At 46.1% G+C, this 22695-nt stretch overlaps 1 protein-coding gene across 1 annotated transcript in view; it reads right to left on the bottom strand.

Annotated features, from left to right (window-relative positions):
- The window catches only part of LOC138287144 (V-type proton ATPase 116 kDa subunit a 4-like), a 1145905-nt gene extending 1132513 nt beyond the window's left edge, over positions 1-13392 (bottom strand). The window contains exon 1 of the mRNA XM_069227503.1: positions 13201-13392. Within this exon, the coding sequence (XP_069083604.1) occupies positions 13201-13392 (192 nt within the window). The remainder of the gene's footprint in view (positions 1-13200) is intronic.
- Between the last annotated feature and the right edge of the window lie 9303 nt (positions 13393-22695).

The raw sequence follows: 22695 nt of genomic DNA, 5'->3' as shown, positions 1-22695 counted from the left end.
TTTCAACCCAAAAGGCATTACAGTAAACTGGTAATGTCCTCCAATGGTAGAAAATGCAGTCTTAGGTTTAGCATCTTCTGACATTTTGATCTGCCAATACCCTGCAGTCAAATCAAAAGTGCTTAGATACTTGGCAGATGCCAGTGTATCTATTAGCTCATCTGCCCTGGGTATAGGGTGAGCATCTGTTTTGGTTACCAAGTTGAGACCTCTATAGTCTACACAAAACCTCATTTCTTTCTTTCCATCTTTAGAATTGGGTTTTGGTACCAGTACCACAGGAGAAGCCCATGGACTGTCAGAGTGCTCAACCACTCCTAGTTCCAACATCTTCTGAACTTCTTGCTTTATGCAGTCCCTGACATGGTCAGGCTGCCTATAGATCTTACTTTTGACAGGTAAACTGTCTCCAGTATCTATAGTGTGCTCACACCAAGAAGTGGTGCCTGGCACAATGGAGAAGAGTTCTGAAAATTGTCCTAGGAGATTTATGCAATTATCTTTCTGCTCAGCAGTAAGACAATCAGCCAAAACTACCCCTTCCACAAGAGCATCTTGTTCTGTGGAAGAGAAGAGATCAGGTAGAGGATCACTGTCTTCTGCCTGTCCCTCATCTGTTGCCATGAGCAGGGTGAGATCAGCCCTGTCATAGTAGGGTTTCAGGCGGTTGACATGGAGCACCCTAAGGGGACTCCTGGCAGTGCCTAAGTCAACCAAGTAGGTGACTTCACCCTTCTTTTCAACAATTGTGTGTGGACCACTCCATTTATCTTGGAGTGCTCTTGGGGCCACAGGCTCCAAGACCCACACTTTCTGCCCTGGTTGGTACTGAACCAAAACAGCCTTCTGATCATGCCATTGCTTCTGGAGCTCTTGGCTGGCCTGAAGGTTTTTACTGGCCTTTTTCATGTACTCAGCCATCCTTGATCTGAGGCCAAGTACATAATCCACAATATCCTGCTTAGGAGCTTTTAAAGGTTGTTCCCAACCCTCCTTTACAAGTGTGAGTGGACCCCTAACAGGGTGTCCAAAAAGAAGTTCAAAGGGGCTGAAGCCCACTCCTTTCTGGGGTACCTCCCTGTAGGCAAAAAGGAGGCATGGTAGAAGGATATCCCATCTCCTGCGGAGTTTTTCAGGGAGTCCCATAATCATGCCTTTGAGAGTTTTATTAAATCTCTCCACCAGTCCATTTGTTTGTGGATGATAGGGTGTTGTGAACTTGTAAGTTACACCACACTCCTTCCACATGGCCTTTAAGTATGCAGACATGAAATTGCTTCCTCTGTCTGATACTACTTCCTTTGGGAAGCCCACCCTGGAAAATATTCCCAGGAGGGCCTTTGCCACTGCAGGAGCTGTAGTGGTCCTTAAAGGAATAGCTTCAGGATATCTTGTGGCATGGTCCACTACCACCAAGATAAATCTATTGCCTGAAGCAGTAGGAGGGTCAAGGGGGCCAACTATGTCAACCCCTACCCTTTCAAAGGGAACCCCAACCACAGGCAGTGGGATAAGGGGTGCCTTTGGAGTGCCACCTGTCTTGCCACTGGCTTGACAGGTTTCACAGGACTTACAAAATTCTTTTGTGTCCTCAGACATCCTAGGCCAATGAAACAGTGGTACCAATCTGTCCCAAGTTTTCATTTGACCCAGGTGCCCAGCTAAGGGAATGTCATGTGCCAGTGTTAGGAGGAACTTTCTGTACTCCTGAGGAATCACTAATCTCCTGGCAGCTCCAGGTTTAGGATCCCTATTCTCAGTGTACAAGAGGTTGTCCTCCCAGTAAACTCTGTGTGAGTCACTGACATCCCCATTAGCCTGTTTGACAGCTTGCTGTCTGAGACCCTCTAATGTGGGACAGGTTTGCTGTGCCACACTCAGCTCCTCTCTGGCAGGCCCCCCTTCACCCAAAAGCTCAGCAGTGTCTGCTTCCAGCTCCTCTGGTGTAGGTTCTGCACAGGGAGGGAATTCTTCTTCCTCAGAAGTTGAATCCACTGTAGAGGGAGGGATAGTAGGAAGTGGTTTGCTTCTACTAGCCCTAGCTTTAGGGAGCACTTGGTCCATTGTTCCAGGATCCAAGCTTCCCTGTCCTTTTTGCTTTTTGGCCTGAGCCCTTGTCAAAGCAAAAATATGCCCTGGGATGCCCAGCATTGCTGCATGGGCCTCCAACTCCACATCTGACCAAGCTGATGTCTCCAAATCGTTCCCTAATAGACAGTCTACAGGCAAATCTGAAGCTACCACAACTTTCTTTGGACCAGATACCCCCCCCCAGTTGAGATTTACAACAGCCATGGGGTGGCTTTGTGTTATGTTGTGAGCATCGGTTACTTGGTACTGGTGTCCAAGTATGTGTTGTTCAGGGTGCACCAGTTTCTCAATCACCATTGTGACACTGGCACCTGTGTCCCTGTAGGCCTGGACCTCAACACCATTTATTAGGGTTAGTTGCTTGTACTTCTCCAAGTTATGGGGGCAAGCAACCAAAGTGGCTAAGTCAATAGCCCCTTCAGAGACTAAAGTAGCCTCTGTGGTCTCCCTAATCAGACCAACCCCAACTAAATTACCAAAAGTGAGCCCAGCTACTCCCTTGGATTGGCTATTAGTAGGTTTGCTCCCACCACTACTGCTATTAGTAGGGACACTAGGTGTAGCAGTAGGGGTTGTAGTGGTAGGAGCTGTGGTGCCTTTCTTTGGACAACTGGGATCTGTTGTCCAATGGCCTTTTATCTTACATAAATAGCACCATGGTTTCTTTTCCTTGTTCTGATTAAAGGAGGATTTGGGCCCACCACCCCCACCAGAGTGTTTTTGTGGGCCTGATGAAGACTCATTTTTAGATTTGTCCCCACCCTTGTCAGAAGACTTACCATCCTTCTTTTTGTTGCCATCTTTGTCACCCCCTGTATGAACTTTTCTGTTCACTCTTGTTCTGACCCATTTGTCTGCCTTCTTTCCCAATTCTTGGGGAGAGGTCAGATCAGAGTCCACCAAGTACTGGTGCAACAAATCAGACACACAATTATTAAGAATATGCTCTCTCAGGATCAAGTTATACAGGCTGTCATAATCAGTAACTTTACTGCCATGTAACCACCCCTCCAAGGCCTTCACTGCCTGGTCAATGAAATCAACCCAGTCTTGTGAAGACTCCTTTTTGGTATCTCTGAACTTTATCCTGTACTGTTCAGTGGTTAAGCCATAACCATCCAGGAGTGCATTCTTAAGAACTTGGAAATTGTTAGCATCATTTTCTTTTACAGTAAGGAGCCTATCCCTACCTTTTCCAGTAAATGATAGCCATAGGATAGCAGCCCACTGCTTTTGAGGGACATCCTGTACAGCACAGGCCCTCTCAAGTGCAGCAAACCACTTGTTAATGTCATCCCCCTCCTTGTAAGGGGGAACTATCTTATGCAGATTCCTGGAATCATGCTCTTTTGCAGGATGACTATGGGGAATACTGCTGCTGCCACCATGGGTATCTAAACCCATTTTCTGTCTTTCCCTCTCTATTTCTAAAGACTGTCTATCCAAATCCAGCTGTTGCTTCTTGAGCTTCAGTCTGGTTTGCTCCACTCTCAATCTATTGAGCTCCCTTTCCAACAATCTGTCATCAGGGTGGGTGGGAGGGACATTTCTAGATACAGAGGTATGATGGGAATGAACAGAAGGAGACCTGTCCCTTACAGAGGGCACCCTAACAGCTTGGCTACCAGTATAATGTGAGAGCACATCATCAGTATGATGTGATTCAACCTCTGTACCAACTATGCTAGACTGTCTAGTAATGGGCAGGCTGAGAAGTTTCTTTCCTGAACCTTTTCCTGGGGGAGTCCCTGGATCAGATTGAGAACCATTAGCTACTTTTTCTACAGATTGGGCACTTATGGCCTTATCCTGTACTCTAAGCATATTAATTAACAGTTCTAAGGAAGGATTCTTCCCTACACTCAAACCTCTCTCTATGCAGAGACTCCTTGCTCCTTTCCAGCTAAGGTGATCATATGCAAGTTTGGACAGTTCAACTTTTTGGCCTGTGCCAGACATTTTTAGAGAGAGTTAAAGTGATAGACAAAGAGAAAAAAAAGTTTTCAGAACTTTTTGGAAAGACAGAAAAAAACTTTTTAAACTTTTAAGAACTTTTTGAAAGTTTAGAAGTACTTTTCAGCACTTAGAAAAGAGTGAAAAGAGGAAATGCAAAACTTTTTGGCTATGTGTATATACACTGACCTTGTTTTGTATATTTTTCTCTTATGAAAAGTACAATGACAAGAGTGGTAAGTAGTCTCAAGCACTTATCCCACCACTGCACAACCAATGTAGGAGGCTGGACTGGCTTGTAGTGAGTACCAAGGGGTACTTGCACCTTGCACCAGGCCCAGTTATCCCTTATTAGTGTATAGGGTGTCTAGCAGCTTAGGCTGATAGATAATGGTAGCTTAGCAAAGCAGCTCAGGCTGAACTAGGAGACGTGTGAAGCTACTACAGTACCACTTAGTGTCATATGCACAATATCATAAGAAAACACAATACACAGTTATACTAAAAATAAAGGTACTTTATTTTTATGACAATATGCCAAAGTATCTTAGAGTGTACCCTCAGTGAGAGGATAGGAAATATACACAAGATATATATACACAATAGCAAAAAGATGCAGTATAGTCTTAGAAAACAGTGCAAACAATGTATAGTTACAATAGGATGCAATGGGGAAACATAGGGATAGGGGCAACACAAACCATATACTCCAGAAGTGGAATGCGAACCACGAATGGACCCCAAACCTATGTGACCTTGTAGAGGGTCGCTGGGACTATTGGAAAATAGTGAGAGTTAGCAAAATAACCCACCCCAAGACCCTGAAAAGTGAGTGCAAAGTGCACCAAAGTTCCCCTAAGGACAAAATAGTCGTGTTAGAGGGAGAATGCAAGGAAAACACAAATCAGCAATGCAACAACGATGGATTCCTGTCTGAAGGTACCTGTGGAACAAGGGGACCAAGTCCAAAAGTCACAAGCAGCTCGGAGATGGGCAGATGCCCAAGAAATGCCAGCGGTTGGTGCAAAGAAGCTCTTACTAGGCTGAAGAACTGTGAATACTGCAGGAACGACAAGGGCTAGAGACTTCCCCTTTGGAGGATGGATCTCCCACGCCTTGGAGAGTCGTGCAGAAGTGTTTTCCCGCCGGATGGACGCCAACAAGCCTTGCTACACGCAAATCGTGCGTTTGGCGTTTTTGGACGCTGCTGGGGCCCAGGAGGGACCAGGAGGTCACAAATTGGACCTGCAGAGAGAGGGGACGTCGAGCAAGACAAAGAGCCCTCACTGAAGCAGGTAGCACCCGGAGAAGTGCCAGAAACAGGCACTACGAGGATGCGTGAAACGGTGCTCGCCAAAGTTGCACAAAGGAGTCCCACGTCGCCGGAGACCAACTTAGAAAGTCGTGCAATGCAGGTTAGAGTGCCGTGGACCCAGGCTTGGCTGTGCACACAGGATTTTCGCCGGAAGTGCACAGGGGCCGGAGAAGCTTGCAAAGTCGCGGTTCCCAGCAATGCAGCCCAGCGAGGTGAGGCAAGGACTTACCTCCACCAAACTTGGGCTGAAGAGTCACTGGACTGTGGGGGTCACTTGGACGGTGTCGCTGGATTCGAGGGACCTCGCTCGTCGTGCTGAGAGGAGACCCAAGGGACCGGAGATGCAGCTTTTTGGTGCCTGCGGTTGCAGGGGGAAGATTCCGTCGACCCACGGGAGATTTCTTCGGAGCTTCTGGTGCAGAGAGGAGGCAGACTACCCCCACAGCATGCACAAGCAGGAAAACAGTCGAGAAGGCGGCAGGATCAGCGTTACAGAGTTGCAGTAGTCGTCTTTGCTACTATGTTGCAGGTTTGCAGGCTTCCAGCGCGGTCAGCGGTCGATTCCTTATCAGAAGGTGAAGAGGGAGATGCAGAGGAACTCGGCTGAGCTCATGCATTCGTTATCTAAAGTTTCCCCAGAGACTGAGACCCTAAATAGCCAGAAAAGAGGGTTTGGCTACCTAGGAGAGAGGAAAGGCTACTAACACCTGAAGGAGCCTATCACAAGGAGTCTCTGACGTCACCTGGTGGCACTGGCCACTCAGAGCAGTCCAGTGTGCCAGCAGCACCTCTGTTTCCAAGATGGCAGAGGTCTGGAGCACACTGGAGGAGCTCTGGACACCTCCCAGGGGAGGTGCAGGTCAGGGGAGTGGTCACTCCCCTTTCCTTTGTCCAGTTTCGCGCCAGAGCAGGGGCTAAGGGGTCCCTGAACCGGTGTAGACTGGCTTATGCAGAATTGGGCACATCTGTGCCCAACAAAGCATTTCCAGAGGCTGGGGGAGGCTACTCCTCCCCTGCCTTCACACCATTTTCCAAAGGGAGAGGGTGTCACACCCTCTCTCAGAGGAAGTTCTTTGTTCTGCCATCCTGGGCCAGGCCTGGCTGGACCCCAGGAGGGCAGATGCCTGTCTGAGGGGTTGGCAGCAGCAGCAGCTGCAGAGAAACCCCAGGAAGGGCAGTCTGGCAGTACCAGGGTCTGTGCTACAGACCACTGGGATCATGGAATTGTACCAACAATGCCAGGATGGCATAGAGGGGGCAATTCCATGATCATAGACATGTTGCATGGCCATATTCGGAGTTACCATGGTGAAGCTACATATAGGTAGTGACCTATATGTAGTGCACGCGTGTAATGGTGTCCCCGCACTCACAAAGTTCAGTGAATTGGCTCTGAACAATGTGGGGACACCTTGGCTAGTGCCAGGGTGCCCTCACACTAAGTAACTTTGCACCTAACCTTTACCAGGTAAAGGTTAGACATATAGGTGACTTATAAGTTACTTAAGTGCAGTGTAAAATGGCTGTGAAATAACGTGGACGTTATTTCACTCAGGCTGCAGTGGCAGGCCTGTGTAAGAATTGTCAGAGCTCCCTATGGGTGGCAAAAGAAATGCTGCAGCCCATAGGGATCTCCTGGAACCCCAATACCCTGGGTACCTCAGTACCATATACTAGGGGATTATAAGGGTGTTCCAGTAAGCCAATGTAAATTGGTAAAAATGGTCACTAGCCTGTCAGTGACAATTTGGAAAGAAATGAGAGAGCATAACCACTGAGGTTCTGATTAGCAGAGCCTCAGTGAGACAGTTAGTCACTACACAGGTAACACATACAGGCACACTTATGAGCACTGGGGCCCTGGGTTACCAGGGTCCCAGTGACACATACAACTAAAACAACATATATACAGTGAAAAATGGGGGTAACATGCCAGGCAAGATGGTACTTTCCTACATGTCTGCTTCCAGCTCCTCTGTTGTAGGTTCTGCACAGGGTGGAAATTCTTCTTCCTCAGAATTAGAATCCACTGTAGAGGGAGGGATAGTAGGTAGTGATTTACTTCTACTAGCCCTAGCTTTAGGGAGCACTTGGTCCATTCTTCCAGGATCCAAGTCACCCTGTCCTTTTTGCTTTTTGGCCTGAGCCCTGGTTAAAGCAAAAATATTCCCTGGAATGCCCAGCATAGCTGCATGAGCCTCCAACTCCACTTCTGCCCAAGCTGATGTCTCTAAATCATTTCCTAATAGACAGTCTACAGGTAAATCTGAGGCAACCACAACTTTCTTTGGGCCAGTAACCCCCCCCCCAGTTGAGATTCACAACAGCCATGGGGTGGCTAAGGGTGTTGTTATGAGCATCGGTTACTTGGTGCTGGTGACCAAGTAGGTGTTGTTCAGGGTGGACCGTTTCTCTATTACCATTGTAACACTGGCACCTGTGTCCCTGTAGGCCTGAACCTCAATACCATTTTTAGGGGTAGTTGCTTGTACTTATCCATGTTAAGGGGACAAGCAACTAAGGTGGCTAAATCAATAGCCCCCTTAGAGACTAACACAGCCTCTGTGGTCTCCCTAATCAGACCAACCACAACTAAGTTACCAAAAGTGAGCCCAGCTACTCCCTTGGATTTTCTTTTAGTAGGTTTGCTCCCACCACCACTGCTATTACTAGGGGCACTAGGTGTAGCAGCAGGGGTTGTAGTGGTAGGAGGCTTGGTGCTTTTCTTTGGACAACTGGGATCTGTTGTCCAATGGCCTTTTATTTTACATAAATAGCACCATGGTTTCTTTTCTTTGTTTTGATTTGAAGAGGATTTGGGCCCACCACCCCCACCAGAGTGTTTTTGTGGGCCTGATGAAGACTCATTTTTAGATTTGTCCCCACCCTTGTCAGAAGACTTACCATCCTTCTTCTTGCCATCTTTGTCACCCCCTGTATGCACTTTTCTGTTCACCCTTGTTCTGACCCATTTGTCTGCCTTCTTTCCCAATTCTTGGGGAGAGGTCAGATCAGAGTCCACCAGGTACTGGTGCAAAAAATCAGACACACAATTATTAAGAATATGCTCTCTCAAGATTAAGTTATACAGGCTTTCATAATCAGTAACTTTACTGCCATGTAACCACCCCTCCAAGGCCTTCACTGAATGGTCAATGAAATCAACCCAGTCTTGTGAAGACTCCTTTTTGGTCTCTATGAACTTTATCCTGTACTGTTCAGTGGTTAAGCCATAACCATCTAGGAGTGCATTCTTAAGAACTTTGAAATCATTAGCTTCACTTTCTTTCACAGTAAGGAGCCTATCCATACCCTTTCCACTAAATGATAGCCATAGGATAGCAGCCCACTGCCTTTGAGGGACATCCTGTACAACACAGGCCCTCTCAAGTGCAGCAAACCACTTGTTAATGTCATCCCCCTCCTTATAAGGGGGAACTATCTTATGCAGATTCCTAGAATCATGCTCTTTTGCAGGATGACTATGGGGAATACTGCTGCTGCCACCATGGGTTTCTAAACCCACCTTTCTCTTTCCACTTCTAAGGACTGCCTATCTGAATCCAGCTGTTGCTTCTTGAGCTTCAGTCTGGTTTGTTCCACTCTCAATCTATTGAGCTCCCTTCCTAACACTCTGTCATCAGGGTGGGTGGGTGGGGCATGCCTTGAAACAGAAGTATGGTGAGAATGAACAGAAGGAGACCTGTCCCTAACAGATGGCACCCTAACAGCTTGGCTAACAGAAACATCACTTCTACTATGATGAGAAGGAATACTCTTACTGTGATGTGAGACAACACTATCAGTATGGTGTGACTCTACATCAGTACCAGCTATGCTAGGTTGTCTGATAATGGGCAGGCTAGGAAGTTTCCTTTCTAAATCTTTTGCTAGGGGTGCCCCAGGGTCAGATTGGGAACCATCAGCTGATTTCTCAACAGAAGTGCCACCTCTGGCCTTATCCTGTTCAACAAGCATATTAACCAACAGTTCTCTAGAGGGATTCTTCCCTACACTTAAACCTCTTTCTATGCAGAGACTCCTTGCTTCTTTCCAGCTAAGGTGATCATAAGCAAGTTTGGACAGATCAACAGTTTGGCCTGTGCCAGACATTTTAGAAAGTGTTTAAGTGATAGAAAAAGTGAGAAAAAGTTTTTCAGAACTTTTGGAAAGACAGAAATTTTTTTTTTGTAAACTTTTTAAGAGCTTTTTAGAAAGTTTAGAGGTACTTTTCAGCACTTAGAAAAGAAGTGAAAGGAGAAAAGCAAAACTTTTTGGTTAGGTGTACATACACTGAACTTGTTTTGTATATTTTTCTCTTATGAAAAGTAAATTGACAAAAGTGGTAAGTAGTTGCAAAGTATTTATGCCACCGCTGCACAACCAATGTAGGAGGCTGGACTGGCTTGTAGTGGGTGCCAAGGGGTACTTACACCTTGCACCAGGCCCAGGTATCCCTTATTAGTGTATAGGGGTGTCTAGCAGCTTAGGCTGATAGAAAAGGTAGCTTAGCAGAGCAGCTTAGGCTGAACTAGGAGACGAGTGAAGCTCCTACAGTACCACTAGTGTCATATGCACAATATCATAAGAAAACACAATACACAGACATACTAAAAATAAAGGTACTTTATTTTTATGACAATATGCCAAAGTATCTCAGTGAGTACCCTCAGTATGAGGATAGCAAATATACACAAGATATATCTACACAATACCAAAAATATGCAGTATAGTATTAGAAAACAGTGCAACCAATGTGTAGTTACAATAGGATGCAATGGGGACACATAGGGATAGGGGCAACACAAACCATGTACTCCAAAAGTGGAATGCGAACCACGAATGGACCCCAAACCTATGTGACCTTGTAGAGGATCGCTGGGACTGTAAGAAAACAGTGAGGGTTAGAAAAATAGCCCACCCCAAGACCCTGAAAAGTGAGTGCAAAGTGCACTAAAGTTCCCCAAAGAGCACAGAAGTCGTGATAGGGGAATTCTGCAGGAAAGACCAAAACCAGCAATGCAACAACGATGGATTTCGAGACGAGGGTACCTGTGGAACAAGGGGACCAAGTCCAAAAGTCACGATCAAGTCGAGAGTGGGCAGATGCCCAGGAAATGCCAGCTGTGGGTGCAAAGAAGCTGCTACTGGACAGTAGAAGCTGAGGATTCTGCAAGAACGACAAGGGCTAGAAACTTCCTCTTTGGAGGATAGATGTCCCACGCTGTGGTGAGTTGTGCAGAAGTGTTTTCCTGCGGAAAGACTGTAAACAAGCCTTGCTAGCTGCAAAGCTTGGGGTTGGGGTTTGTGGGTGCTGCTGTGGCCCAGGAGGGACCAGGATGTCGCCAATTGTGTTAGGGGACAGAGAGGGAGCCCAGCAAGAAAAGGAGCCCTCTCAGAAGCAGGCAGCACCCGCACAAGTGCCAGAACAGGCACTACAAAGTGGAGTGAAACGGTGCTCGCCCAAAGTTGCACAAAGGAGTCCCACGCCGCCGGAGGACAACTCAGGAGGTCGTGCAATGCAGGTTAGAGTGCCGTGGACCCAGGCTTGGCTGTGCACAAAGGATTCCCTTGGAAAGTGCACAGGAGCCGGAGTAGCTGCAAAAGACGCGGTTCCCAGCAATGCAGTCTGGCGTGGGGAGGCAAGGACTTACCTCCACCAAACTTGGACTGAAGAGTCACTGGACTGTGGGAGTCACTTGGACAGAGTTGCTGAATTCAAGGGACCTCGCTCGTGTGCTGAGAGGAGACCCAGAGGACCGGTGATGCAGTTCTTTGGTGCCTGCGGTAGCAGGGGGAAGATTCCGTCGACCCACAGGAGATTTCTTCGGAGCTTCTAGTGCAGAGAGGAGGCAGACTACCCCCACAGCATGCACCACCAGGAAAACAGTTGAGAAGGCGGCAGGATCAGCGCTACAGTGTCGCAGTAGTCGTCTTTGCTACTTTGTTGCAGTTTTGCAGGCTTCCAGCGCGGTCAGCAGTCGATTCCTTGGCAGAAGGAGAAGAGAGAGATGCAGAGGAACTCTGATGAGCTCTTGTATTCGTTATCTAAGGAATTCCCCAAAGCAGAGACCCTAAATAGCCAGAAAAGAGGGTTTGGCTACTTAGGAGGGAGGATAGGCTAGCAACACCTGAAGGAGCCTATCAGAAGGAGTCTCTGACGTCACCTGCTGGCCCTGGCCACTCAGAGCAGTCCAGTGTGCCAGCAGCACCTCTGTTTCCAAGATGGCAGAGGTCTGGAGCACACTGGAGGAGCTCTGGGCACCTCCCAGGGGAGGTGCAGGTCAGGGGAGTGGTCACTCCCCTTTCCTTTGTCCAGTTTCGCGCCAGAGCAGGGCTGAGGGGTCCCTGAACCGGTGTAGACTGGCTTATGCAGAAATGGGCACCATCTGTGCCCATGAAAGCATTTCCAGAGGCTGGGGGAGGCTACTCCTCCCCTGCCTTAACACCTTTTTCCAAAGGGAGAGGGTGTAACACCCTCTCTCTGAGGAAGTCCTTTGTTCTGCCTTCCTGGGCCAAGCCTGGCTGGACCCCAGGAGGGCAGAAACCTGTCTGAGGGGTTGGCAGCAGCTGCAGTGAAACCCCTGAAAAGGCAGTTTGGCAGTACCCGGGTCTGTGCTAGAGACCTGTGGGATCATGGGATTGTGCCAACAATGCCAGGATGGCATAGAGGGGGCAATTCCATGATCATAGACATGTTACATGGCCATATTCGGAGTTACCATTGTGAAGCTACACATAGGTAGTGACCTATGTGTAGTGCACGCGTGTAATGGTGTCCCCGCACTCACAAAGTCCGGGGAAGTTGCCCTGAACAATGTGGGGGCACCTTGGCTAGTGCCAGGGTGCCCACACACTAAGTAACCTTACACCTAACCTTTACCAGGTAAAGGTTAGACATATAGGTGACTTATAAGTTACTTAAGTGCAGTGGTAATTGGCTGTGAAATAACGTGGACGTTATTTCACTCAGGCTGCAGTGGCAGGCCTGTGTAAGAATTGTCAGAGCTCCCTATGGGTGGCAAAAGAAATGCTGCAGCCCATAGGGATCTCCTGGAACCCCAATACCCTGGGTACCTCAGTACCATATATTAGGGAATTATAAGGGTGTTCCAGTGTGCCAATGTAAATTGGTGAAATTGGTCACTAGCCTGTTAGTGACAATTTGGAAAGAAATGAGAGAGCATAACCACTGAGGTTCTGGATAGCAGAGCCTCAGTGAGACAGTTAGTCATAACACAGGTAACACATTCAGGGCACACTTATGAGCACTGGGGCCCTGGCTGGCAGGGTCCCAGTGACACATACAACTAAAACAACATATATACAGTGAAAAATGGGGGTAACATGCCCGGCAAGATGGTACTTTCCTACATCGGAATATCGTGTTCCTTGCAGACTAATTCGCGAAAATCTTTGGTAAATAGGCCACCCATAGATTGGTTAGCATTGGAATGAGTCAGATAATGTGCAAAAAAGGCGAAGTAGTAATCTTTAAAATCTGGTAGTGCTAAACCCCCCTTTTCTCTATCAGCATATAATGTACTTAAAGCAGCCCGTGCCTTCTGGTTCTGCCGAATGAATGAGTCCAACATAGACTCTAATTTCTTAAAAAATGAAGATGTTAATACACAAGGAATGGCCGAAAACAGAAAGTTGAATAATGGTGGTATGGACATTTTAATCAATGCAATTCGGCCAAGGATAGAGAGGGGGAGGGACTCCCAAAGTGCAAGCAGGGCCTGGGCTTTCAAAAGTAAAGGAACATAGTTAAGATCGTACAGATCTCCTATTTCTGATGAAAAATGAATCCTCAGAAATCTCTTTGGCCTAGTGTTTACACAATGCATTAGTTCAGGGAGCAATTTAATAGAAGAAGTGCCAGAGAGAATAATATGGGTATTACTCATGTTAATCTTGTAGCCCCCAATTTGCTCAAATTCGGCGAACACTTTAAGAGCCTCCTCCTGGGAGGACTGTTCTTCATCTAAAAACAGGATAATATCATCCGCATAAAGTTTGATCTTCCCCATTGATTATTCTGTCTGATTTTAATCGCTAAAGGTTCAATGAAGAGAGCAAAAAGAATAGGAGATAGGGGACATCCTTGAGGGATCCCGCGTCGAACTTGAAGTCGACCAATACAGGCGTAGTTAATTATGATATTGGCCTTAGAGCCTTGATACAACCTTTGAATTAGTGCAGACATCTGGGAAGGCACCTTGTTTCTGGACAATATTTCAAACAATGTGTCCCATACAACCAAATCAAAGGCTTTTTCCGCGTCTAATAAAAGGATAATAGCTTTTATTAGAAGCAAAATAGTCAAGAGCCTCAGCTAAGTAATGCGTGTTAGATGGAAGTTGCCGACCGGCAATAAACCCATTCTGGTCAGGGTGCACCAGTTTATTGACAACCCTATTGAGCCTGTTGACCAAAATTGTTGTCATAATTTTATAGTCTGTATTTAAGAAAGAGATTGGGCGATATGCATTAGGATCTTCCTTGTCCTTGTTCTTTTTAGGGAAGCGGACCACATTCCCAGAATGCCAAGAGTTGGGGATCCGCTCACCCTTCAGCAAGCCATTAATTAAAGACAGAAAGTCGTCTATAAATATATCAATGAAACTTTTGTAGAATTCAGCCGGGAAGCCATCAGGTCCGCAGGCCTTCCCTACGGGGAGATTCTTAACAACCTCAAGGAGTTCTAAGTTTGTAAATGGCTGCCGTAAAGCCTCACTGTCTTCTTCCGCAAGAGTATGAATGTCTGATTTCCCCAAGAAGTCCCCAAAGGCCCTATGATCAATATCCTGGGTTTCGCTATAGATTCGCCTATAATGTTCTAACATAAATTTTTCCACATCTCTGTGGCCTATATGCCTAACCCCGGATATAGGACACCTCAGTGCGTGTATCATATTATTAGTGATTTGGTCACGAGCTTGCCAGGCCAAAAATGTACCTGTAAAAGTACTCTCTAAGTCTGACATCCTATGTCGACCCTCTTGAGGAAACTGTTAGACAGTACCCCTTTAGCTAATTCAAAAGATTTTCTAATAGTTTCTGTGTTAGCCTGGACATAGATAACCAGACTCCTCTGCACTGCTTCTTCCAGAGCCCTTGCCTGATGTCTCTGGTAAGATTTATCTGCTGCCCTCTTAGCAATTACCAGACCCCTGAAAAAGGCCTTAAACGCATGCCAGACCATAGCTGGAGTTGAAGACCCCCGATTACTTTTGAAGAATTCACTAATTTTGACTTTAGAGACCTGTGCCCAACCCGTCTTGTGGAGAAGCTGCTGACTGAGTGCCCACCTTCTAGGTTGGGGCCTAGAATGATCTGGAAGAAGAGAAACTTCCAACTCTAGGGTGACATGGTTAGATAAGCCAGAATGTCTCACCAACTGATTCTTAAAGCGCAGTAATTTGGATATTAGCAAGAAATCAATGCAGGAAGCGATTTTAAACCAGCTGGAGACGCACGTGTACTCTCTCTCCTTTGGGGCACTTACTCTCCAAGGATCACAGAGCATCAACACTTTAATATAATCTTTAAAAATCTTAGCGACTTTAGGTTTATGCTGTTTTTTACCTTTATCAGTGGAATCCAAAAATGGATGCTGCAGAAAATTAAAATCCATGCCAATAATAATTTTGCCTGAGAGTTGCAAAAGGGATTGAAAGAGTTCCAGATAAGGGGCCGGATACTCTATCAAGGGTGCATAAAAACTGACAAAAATAAATCTCTTTTTTGGCAATTAGGCAATGTACCCAGCACCATCGCCCAGCAGGCTCGGCAAGAAAATCAAGTACCCGAGCTCCAAGATTCTTAGCTAGAAAGACCGCTACACCTCTGTGAGCAACTAGCGCTGCGGCAACAGCCTTAAAATCAACCGAGCTTTCAAACATATTGAAGCCCGCTTTTCTTTTGACAGGGATATGAGTTTCTTGTAATAGGATAACAGAGGGGTATAAAGCATTTACCCTATCCTCGATTGCTGCCCTTTTTCTGCGATTATTTAACCCATTAACATTCCAGGAAACTATTTTTAATGAAGAGTTTAACCTTGCTATTACCTTTTTATAAAGAATTGCCTAAATATTAAGTAATCAGAAACCACCAGAAAGCATGAGCTGAGGCGTGAGCCTAGGCCTGGATCAAATGAATTTATCCGCACCGGAGACTTTAATAATATGGCGTTGTGAAAACCTATATTTTAATCTGAAAATGAAGGATCTTGTACCCCTAATCCCCTCTCCCACCCCTCCCCCTACACCCTTACCCCAACCCTTGGGTGGCCAACACCTGGGGCACTCCCGTCTGGGCAATCCGGAGCCACCCCAACCCACTTCTTCCCTAATTGGGTACCTTGGCATGGCACCCTAATGCCATTGGCTGAAGAGAAACTGGAAAGTAAGTGCCAAAATAATAGAGCGCTATACTCAATTAAATCCCCCCTTCCCGGAAAGTCTCAACCCTCTTGGCACCTGATGCGTGCTCCTCCTTTCAATCATGAGTGCTCTCTGTGCATTGTGCCTGGTGTATGAATGAAGGTTTATAAGTGTGTAAGTGCAGCATGGAAGTGTCTGAATGTGTTGAATGTTAAATCGAAATTAAAGTTGAAGTTGGCCCTTTTGCGTCTGTTGAATTCTTTTTGGCAGAATATCTGACAGTGCCTGAGGACCTTTTTCAAAAGTGTCCAGGTTTAGTTTCTCTTCCAGATTAGAGAGACACAAAATATACTTAAATCTAAAAAGATGCTCTACGTTATTAACCTTGGCTTGACGTTTAGTAACTTTGCACAACGTTTGGTACCCCTGCAGTAGGAATCTTTTGTGAAGAGGGTGAAGCAAGAATTAAGTTACGAAGTTGGAAAAGCAGCATGGTAGTTCATTAAACGTCTATCAATAAAAGCAATGTAAAGGTCTCTGTCTGTAACCAGATAGTCAGGAGTTAAATCCTGATCAAAGCAACAGAGACTACCACACACCTGACACCCCTTTCGCATGAAGGGCTGTGTTATGTCTCTTTAAAAACAACATACTTTACAGCTCAGCTGGTAACTCCTTTGTAATACATCTGGAAAAAAATGTGTGTTATCGGAAAATTTCAAGATACTCTATTATTTCAACCCAATACAAGCTTCTGAGCTCCCTTTATATTTGCAAATTAACCTGGTGCGCACATTTACACTTCTTTCAGTCAAGCAGTTGCTGTGGGAAGAAAACAACTGTTTCCTGTGTGTTAATTGTGGTTGTGCCTGCCCTGTGAAGAGATGTTATCATGTTTTGTGAACTGGAACAAGGTCTCCACAGTGGCTAGCTTGTAAAGAGTGTGAAGTACTGTAAATGAGCATATGGTAAAGTGGCACTAATGATAATTTACCGCCTGAAACTTTGAAGAGAGGGAAGTATGCATTTTAAGAAAAGTTTGTGTTAAATAATAAATGTGATAAGAAAAAGTTTAATTAAAAGTAATGAATATGAAGCAAAGAATTACACTCATTTGTGCTCCCAGCAAGTCAGTGTGCGCAAAATATATTAAAATTATACAGCTTTACAAAACATTCACATTTGCTGAAACAGAAAATGTTTTGGTAATTTCTGTGCTTCAACATAAGCACGTGCAACTCTGCAAAAGTCATTTTCAAGGACTCTCCTTCAAAAGAAAACAGGCTTCCTACGAGCAGATGCCTCTTGATTAATAGCTATATCAATCTGCTCCATTTGGTGATCAGCCCGGTCCCTCCTCTATGTCTCTCCCAGAGGCAGTCAATCTCCCCACTGAAAGCTCCCTTTGCTATGAACAATGCATGTGCACTGTAACTTGTGCTCATGTATAGAGCTGCAATGCCTTCCTACTGAGTTTAAGCTATATGTAAAAATGAATGCACTAAGAAGAAAGCAAATCATTTACCTAAAAAAGACAAATTCACCCGTATTTGCTGGCTGATTTGTATAAAGTGATACTACAAAAACTGGATAAATCTCGGCTCCCCAGCTGAAACGGTGTGATGTTAGACAAATCGTTTTTGATCATTAACCCGTATGTGGGCACTTTAAAATATATAAAATTATGGCTGTCAAACATTATTTAAAAGGAGTGTGCTGAAGCCAAAAATATGTTTTTAAAATCAATAGTCAGCAAACGCAAAAAATGTGTGTGTAGGAAAGTACCATGTTGCATGGCATGTTACCCCCATATTTCACTGTATATATGTTGTTTTAGTCTATGTGTCACTGGGACCCTGCCAGGCTAACTGTCTCACTGAGGCTCTGCTAACCAGAACCTTAGTGGTTATGCTCTCTCTGCTTTCCAAATTTGTCACTAACAGGCTAGTGACTAAATTTACCAATTCACATTGGCATACTGGTACACCCATATAATTCCCTAGTATATGGTACTGAGGTACTCAGGGTTATGGGTGTTCCAGGAGATCCCTATGGGCTGCAGCATTTCTTTTGCCACCCATAGGGAGCTCTGACAATTCTTACACAGGCCTGCCAGTGCAGCCTGTGTGAATTAACGTCCACGTTATTTCAAAGCCATTTACCACTGCACTAAAGTAACTTATAAGTCACCTATATGTCTAACCTTCACCTGGTGAAGGTTGGGTGCAAAGTTACTTAGTGTGTGGGCACCCTGGCACTAGCCAAGGTGTCCTCACATCGTTCAGGGCAAATTCCCCGGACTTTGTGAGTGTGGGGATACCATTACGCGTGTGCACTATATATAGGTATAGCGTCACAATGGTAACTCCGAACTTGGCCATGTAACATGTCTAAGATCATGGAATTGTCACCACAATACCGTTCTGGTATTGGGGGGACAATTCCATGATCCCGCGGGTCTCTAGTACAGTACCCGGGTACTGCCAAACTGCCTTTCCGGGTTCTCCACTGCAGCTGCTGCCAACCCCTCAGACAGGTTTCTGCCCTCCTGGGGTCCAGACAGCCCTGGCCCAGGGAGGCAGAACAAAGGACTTCCTCTGAGAGACGGTGTAACACCCTCTCCCTTTGGAAATAAGTGTGAGGGCTGGGGAGGAGTAGCCTCCCCCAGCCTCTGGAAATGCTTTGATGGGCACAGATGGTGCCCATCTCTGCATAAGCCAGTCTACACCGGTTCAGGGATCCCCCAGCCCTGCTCTGGTGCGAAACTGGACAAAGGAAAGGGGAGTGACCACTCCCCTGCGCCTCTCAGACCTCTGTCATCTTGGAAACGAGGTGTTGGGGGCACACTGGCCTGCTCTGAGTGGCCAGTGCCAGCAGGTGACGTCAGAGGCTCCTTCTGATAGGCTCTTACCTCTCTTGGTAGCCAATCCTCCTTTCTAGGTAGCCAAACCTCCTTTTCTGGCTATTTAGGGTATCTGCTTTGGGAAATTCTTTAGGTAACGAATGCAAGAGCTCATCAGAGTTCCTCTGCATCTCCCTGTTCACCTTCTACCCAAGGATCAACCGCTGACTGCTCTGGACGCCTGCAAAACCACAACAAAGTAGCAAGACGACTACCAGCAACATTGTAGCGCCTCATCCTGCCGGCTTTCTCTACTGTTTCCAGGTGGTGCATGCTCTGGGGGTAGCCTGCCTTCACCCTGCACCAGAAGCTCTGAAGAAATCTCCTGTGGGTCGACGGAATCTTCCCCCTGCTAACGCAGGCACCAAAAGACTGCAACACTGGTCCTCTGGGTCCCCTCTCATCCTACCGAGCGTGGTCCCTGGAACTCAGCAACTCTGTCCAAGTGACTCCCACAGTCCAGTGACTCTTCAGTCCAAGTTTGGTGGAGGTAAGTCCTTGCCTCCCCACGCTAGACTGCATTGCTGGGTATCGCGTGATTTGCAGCTGCTCCAGCTGCTGTGCACTCTTCCAGGATTTCCTTTGTGCACAGCCAAGCCTGGGTCCCCGCCACTCCTTCCTGCAGTGCACAACCTTCTGCGTTGTCGTCCGGCATCGTGGGACTCCCTTTTGTGACTTCGCATGGACTCCGGTTCACTTTCCTTCCAAGTGCCTGTTCAGGTACTTTTGCATGTGCTGCCTGCTTTTGTGAGGGCTCCCTGAGTTGCTGGGTGCCCCCTCTCTCTCCTCCTCCAAGTGGTGACATCCTGGTCCCTCCTGGACCACAGCAGCACCCAAAAACCTTTAACACAACCCTTGCAGCTGGCAAGGCTTGTTTGCGGTCTTTCTGCATGGGAACACCTCTGCAAGCTTCATAACGACGTGGGACATCGGTCTTCCAAAGGAGAAGTCCCTAGCTCTCTTCTTCCTTGCAGAACTCCAAGCTTCTTCTATCCGGTGGCAGCTTCCTTGCACCCTTAGCTGCCATTTACTGGGCTCCTGCCCACTCTCGACACTGTTGCGACTATTGGACTTGGTCCCCTTGTCTTACAGGTACTCAGGTCCAGAAATCCACTGTTGTTGCATTGCTGGTGTTTGTTCTTCCTGCAGAATCCCCCATCACGTCTTTTGTGCCCTCTGGGAGTAGTAGGTGAACTTTACACCTATCTTTCAGGGTCCTGGGGTGGGCTATTTTTCTAACCCTCCCTGTTTTCTTACAGTCCCAGCGACCCTCTACAAGCTCACATAGGTCTGGGGTCCATTCGTGGTTCGCATTCGACTTTTGGAGTATATGGTTTGTGTTGTCCCTATACCTATGTGATCCTATTGCAATCTATTGTAATTCTACACTGCTTGCATTACTTTTCTTGCTATTACTTACCTAATTTTGGTTTGTGTACATATGCCTTGTGTATATAACTTATCCTCATACTGAGGGTACTCACTGATATACTTTTGGCATATTGTCATAAAAATAAAGTACCTTTATTTTTAGTAATTTTGTGTATTGTGTTTTCTTATGATATTGTGCATATGACACCAGCGGTATAGTAGGAGCTTTACATGTCTCCTAGTTCAGCCTAAGCTGCTTTACCATAGCTACCTTCTATCAGTCTAAGCTGCTAGAAACACCTTCTCTACATTAATAAGGGATACCTGGACCTAGCACAAGGTGTAAGTACCTCTGGTACCGACTACAAGCCAGGCCAGCCTCCTACATTGGTTATGCAGCGGTGGGATAAGTACTTTTAACTACTTACCACTTTGTCATTGTGTACTTTTCATAAGAGAATAATATACAAAACAGTTCAGTGTATGTACACCTAACCAAAAAGTGTTGCTTTTCTCCTCCTAAACGTTTTACAAAGTTCTGTAAAGTTTCTCTAAACTTCTAAAAGTTTTCTAAAAGTTAGAAAAAGGTTTTTTCTCCGTTCTTTAAAAAGTTCTGAAACATTTTCTTCCATCTCACTATCTCTAAACCTCTTGCTATCATGTCTGTAGTAGATTCAACTCTTAAAATGGTCAATACTACTTATGACAATTTGAATTACAAGAGCCTAAGGAGTCTCTGCTTAGATAGAGGTTTAGTGATAGGAAAGAACCCTACAAAAGAGTTTATATTTAACATGCATATTGTAAATGATGAGTCCCAAGCAGGCACATCAAATGAGAGGTTAATAGAAGGTTCCCATTCTGACTCAGGGGATCTCCTTGAGGGAGGTGGGGAGGGTTCTGAACAGGATCTGCCCCCTAGCAGGACACCCAGTAATGTTGGTAGTAATGGAGGTTCCCATCACAGTAGGGAAGTCTTTATTCCTAGAGGCCAAGTTGCTAGGGTCCAGTCAGTTAGGGACAGATCCACCTCTGTTGTTTCAAAATTGTCTTCTGTGTGCAAGCATTCCCAACCCACCCACCATGGGGATAACTTGTTAGAAACGGAACTCAAAAAGTTGAGGGTTGAAGAGACCAGACTGAAGCTTAAACAGAAACAGCTGGCCTTAGATAGGGAATACCTAGACATTGAGAAGGAAAGACAGAGGTTGGGGTTAAGACCCCATGGTGGCAGCAGCAGTATTCCTGATAGTAATCCTGTTAGAGAGCATGATTCCAGGAATCTGCACAAGATAGTCCCCCCTTACAAGGAGGGGGATGACATCAAGCAGTGGTTTACTGCACTTGAGAGGGCCTGTATGGGACAGGGGGTCCCTCAAAGGCAGTGGTCTGCTATTTTGTGGCTATCTTTAACTGGAAAGGGTAGGGATAGGCTCCTTACTGTTAGAGAAAGTGATGCTAACAATTTTGCAGTTTTGAAGGATGCACTCTTGGATGGATTTGGCTTAACCACTGAACAATACAGGATTAAGTTCAGAGACACCAGAAAAGAGTCCTCACAAGACTGGACAGACTTTATAGACTGTTCAGTGAAGGCCTTGGAGGGGTGGTTACATGGCAGTAAAGTATCTGACTATGAAAGCCTGTAAAATGTTATTCTGAGAGAGCATATTCTGAATAACTGTGTGTCTGACTTGTTACACCAATGTCTAGTGGACTCAGATCTGACCTCTCCCCAAGAATTGGGAAATAAGGCAGACAAATGGGTCAGAACAAGAGTGAATAGAAAAGTTCGTACAGGGGGTGAAAAGGATGGCAAGAAGAAGGATGGTAAATCTTCTGACAAGGGTGGGGAAAAAAGTAAAACTGAGTCTTTATCAGGCCCACATAAATCCTCTGGTGGGGGTGGTGGGTCCAAATCCTCTTCCAATAATCAACCTAAAAAGCCTTGGTGTTATTTGTGTAAAGTCAAAGGCCATTGGACAACTGATGCCAGTTGTCCAAAGAAAAACACCAAACCTCCCACTACCACAACCCCTGGTGCAAATTCTAGTGCCCCTAGTAATAGCAGTGGTGGTGGGAACAAACCTACAAATAGCCAACCAAGGGTTTATCTGGGCTCACTATTGGCAATGTAGTTGGGGTTGGTCTTCTTAGGGATACCACAGAGGCTGTGTTAGTCTCTGAAGGTGCCATTGATTTGGCCACCTTGGTTGCTTGTCCCCTTAATATGGATAAGTACAAGCAACTTCCCCTAATAAATGATGTTGAGGTTCAGGCCTACAGGAACACAGGTGCCAGTGTTACCATGGTGATAGAGAAACTGGTGCACCCTGAACAACACCTACTTGGTCAGCAGTACCAAGTAACAGATGCTCATAACAACACTCATCCACCCCATGGCTGTTGTGAATCTCAATTGAGGGGGGGGGAGTTACTGGTCTAAAGAAAGTTGTGGTTGCTTCAGATTTACCTGTAGACTGTCTACTAGGAAATGATTTAGAGACATCAGCTTGGGCAGACGTGGAGTTGGAGGCTCATGCAGCAATGCTGGGCATTCCTGGGCATATTTTTTCTTTGACAGGGGCTCAGGCCAAAAAGCAAAAAGGACAGGGTAACTTGGATAATGAAACAATGGACCAAGTGCTCCCTAAAGCTAGTGGTAGCAAGGG

This window comes from Pleurodeles waltl, chromosome 4_1, assembly GCF_031143425.1.
Source record: "Pleurodeles waltl isolate 20211129_DDA chromosome 4_1, aPleWal1.hap1.20221129, whole genome shotgun sequence".
Taxonomy (NCBI): Eukaryota; Metazoa; Chordata; class Amphibia; order Caudata; family Salamandridae; genus Pleurodeles; species Pleurodeles waltl.
The sequence above is the reverse complement of the archived record's forward strand: the minus strand, read 5'-3'. Positions and strand labels throughout refer to the sequence as shown.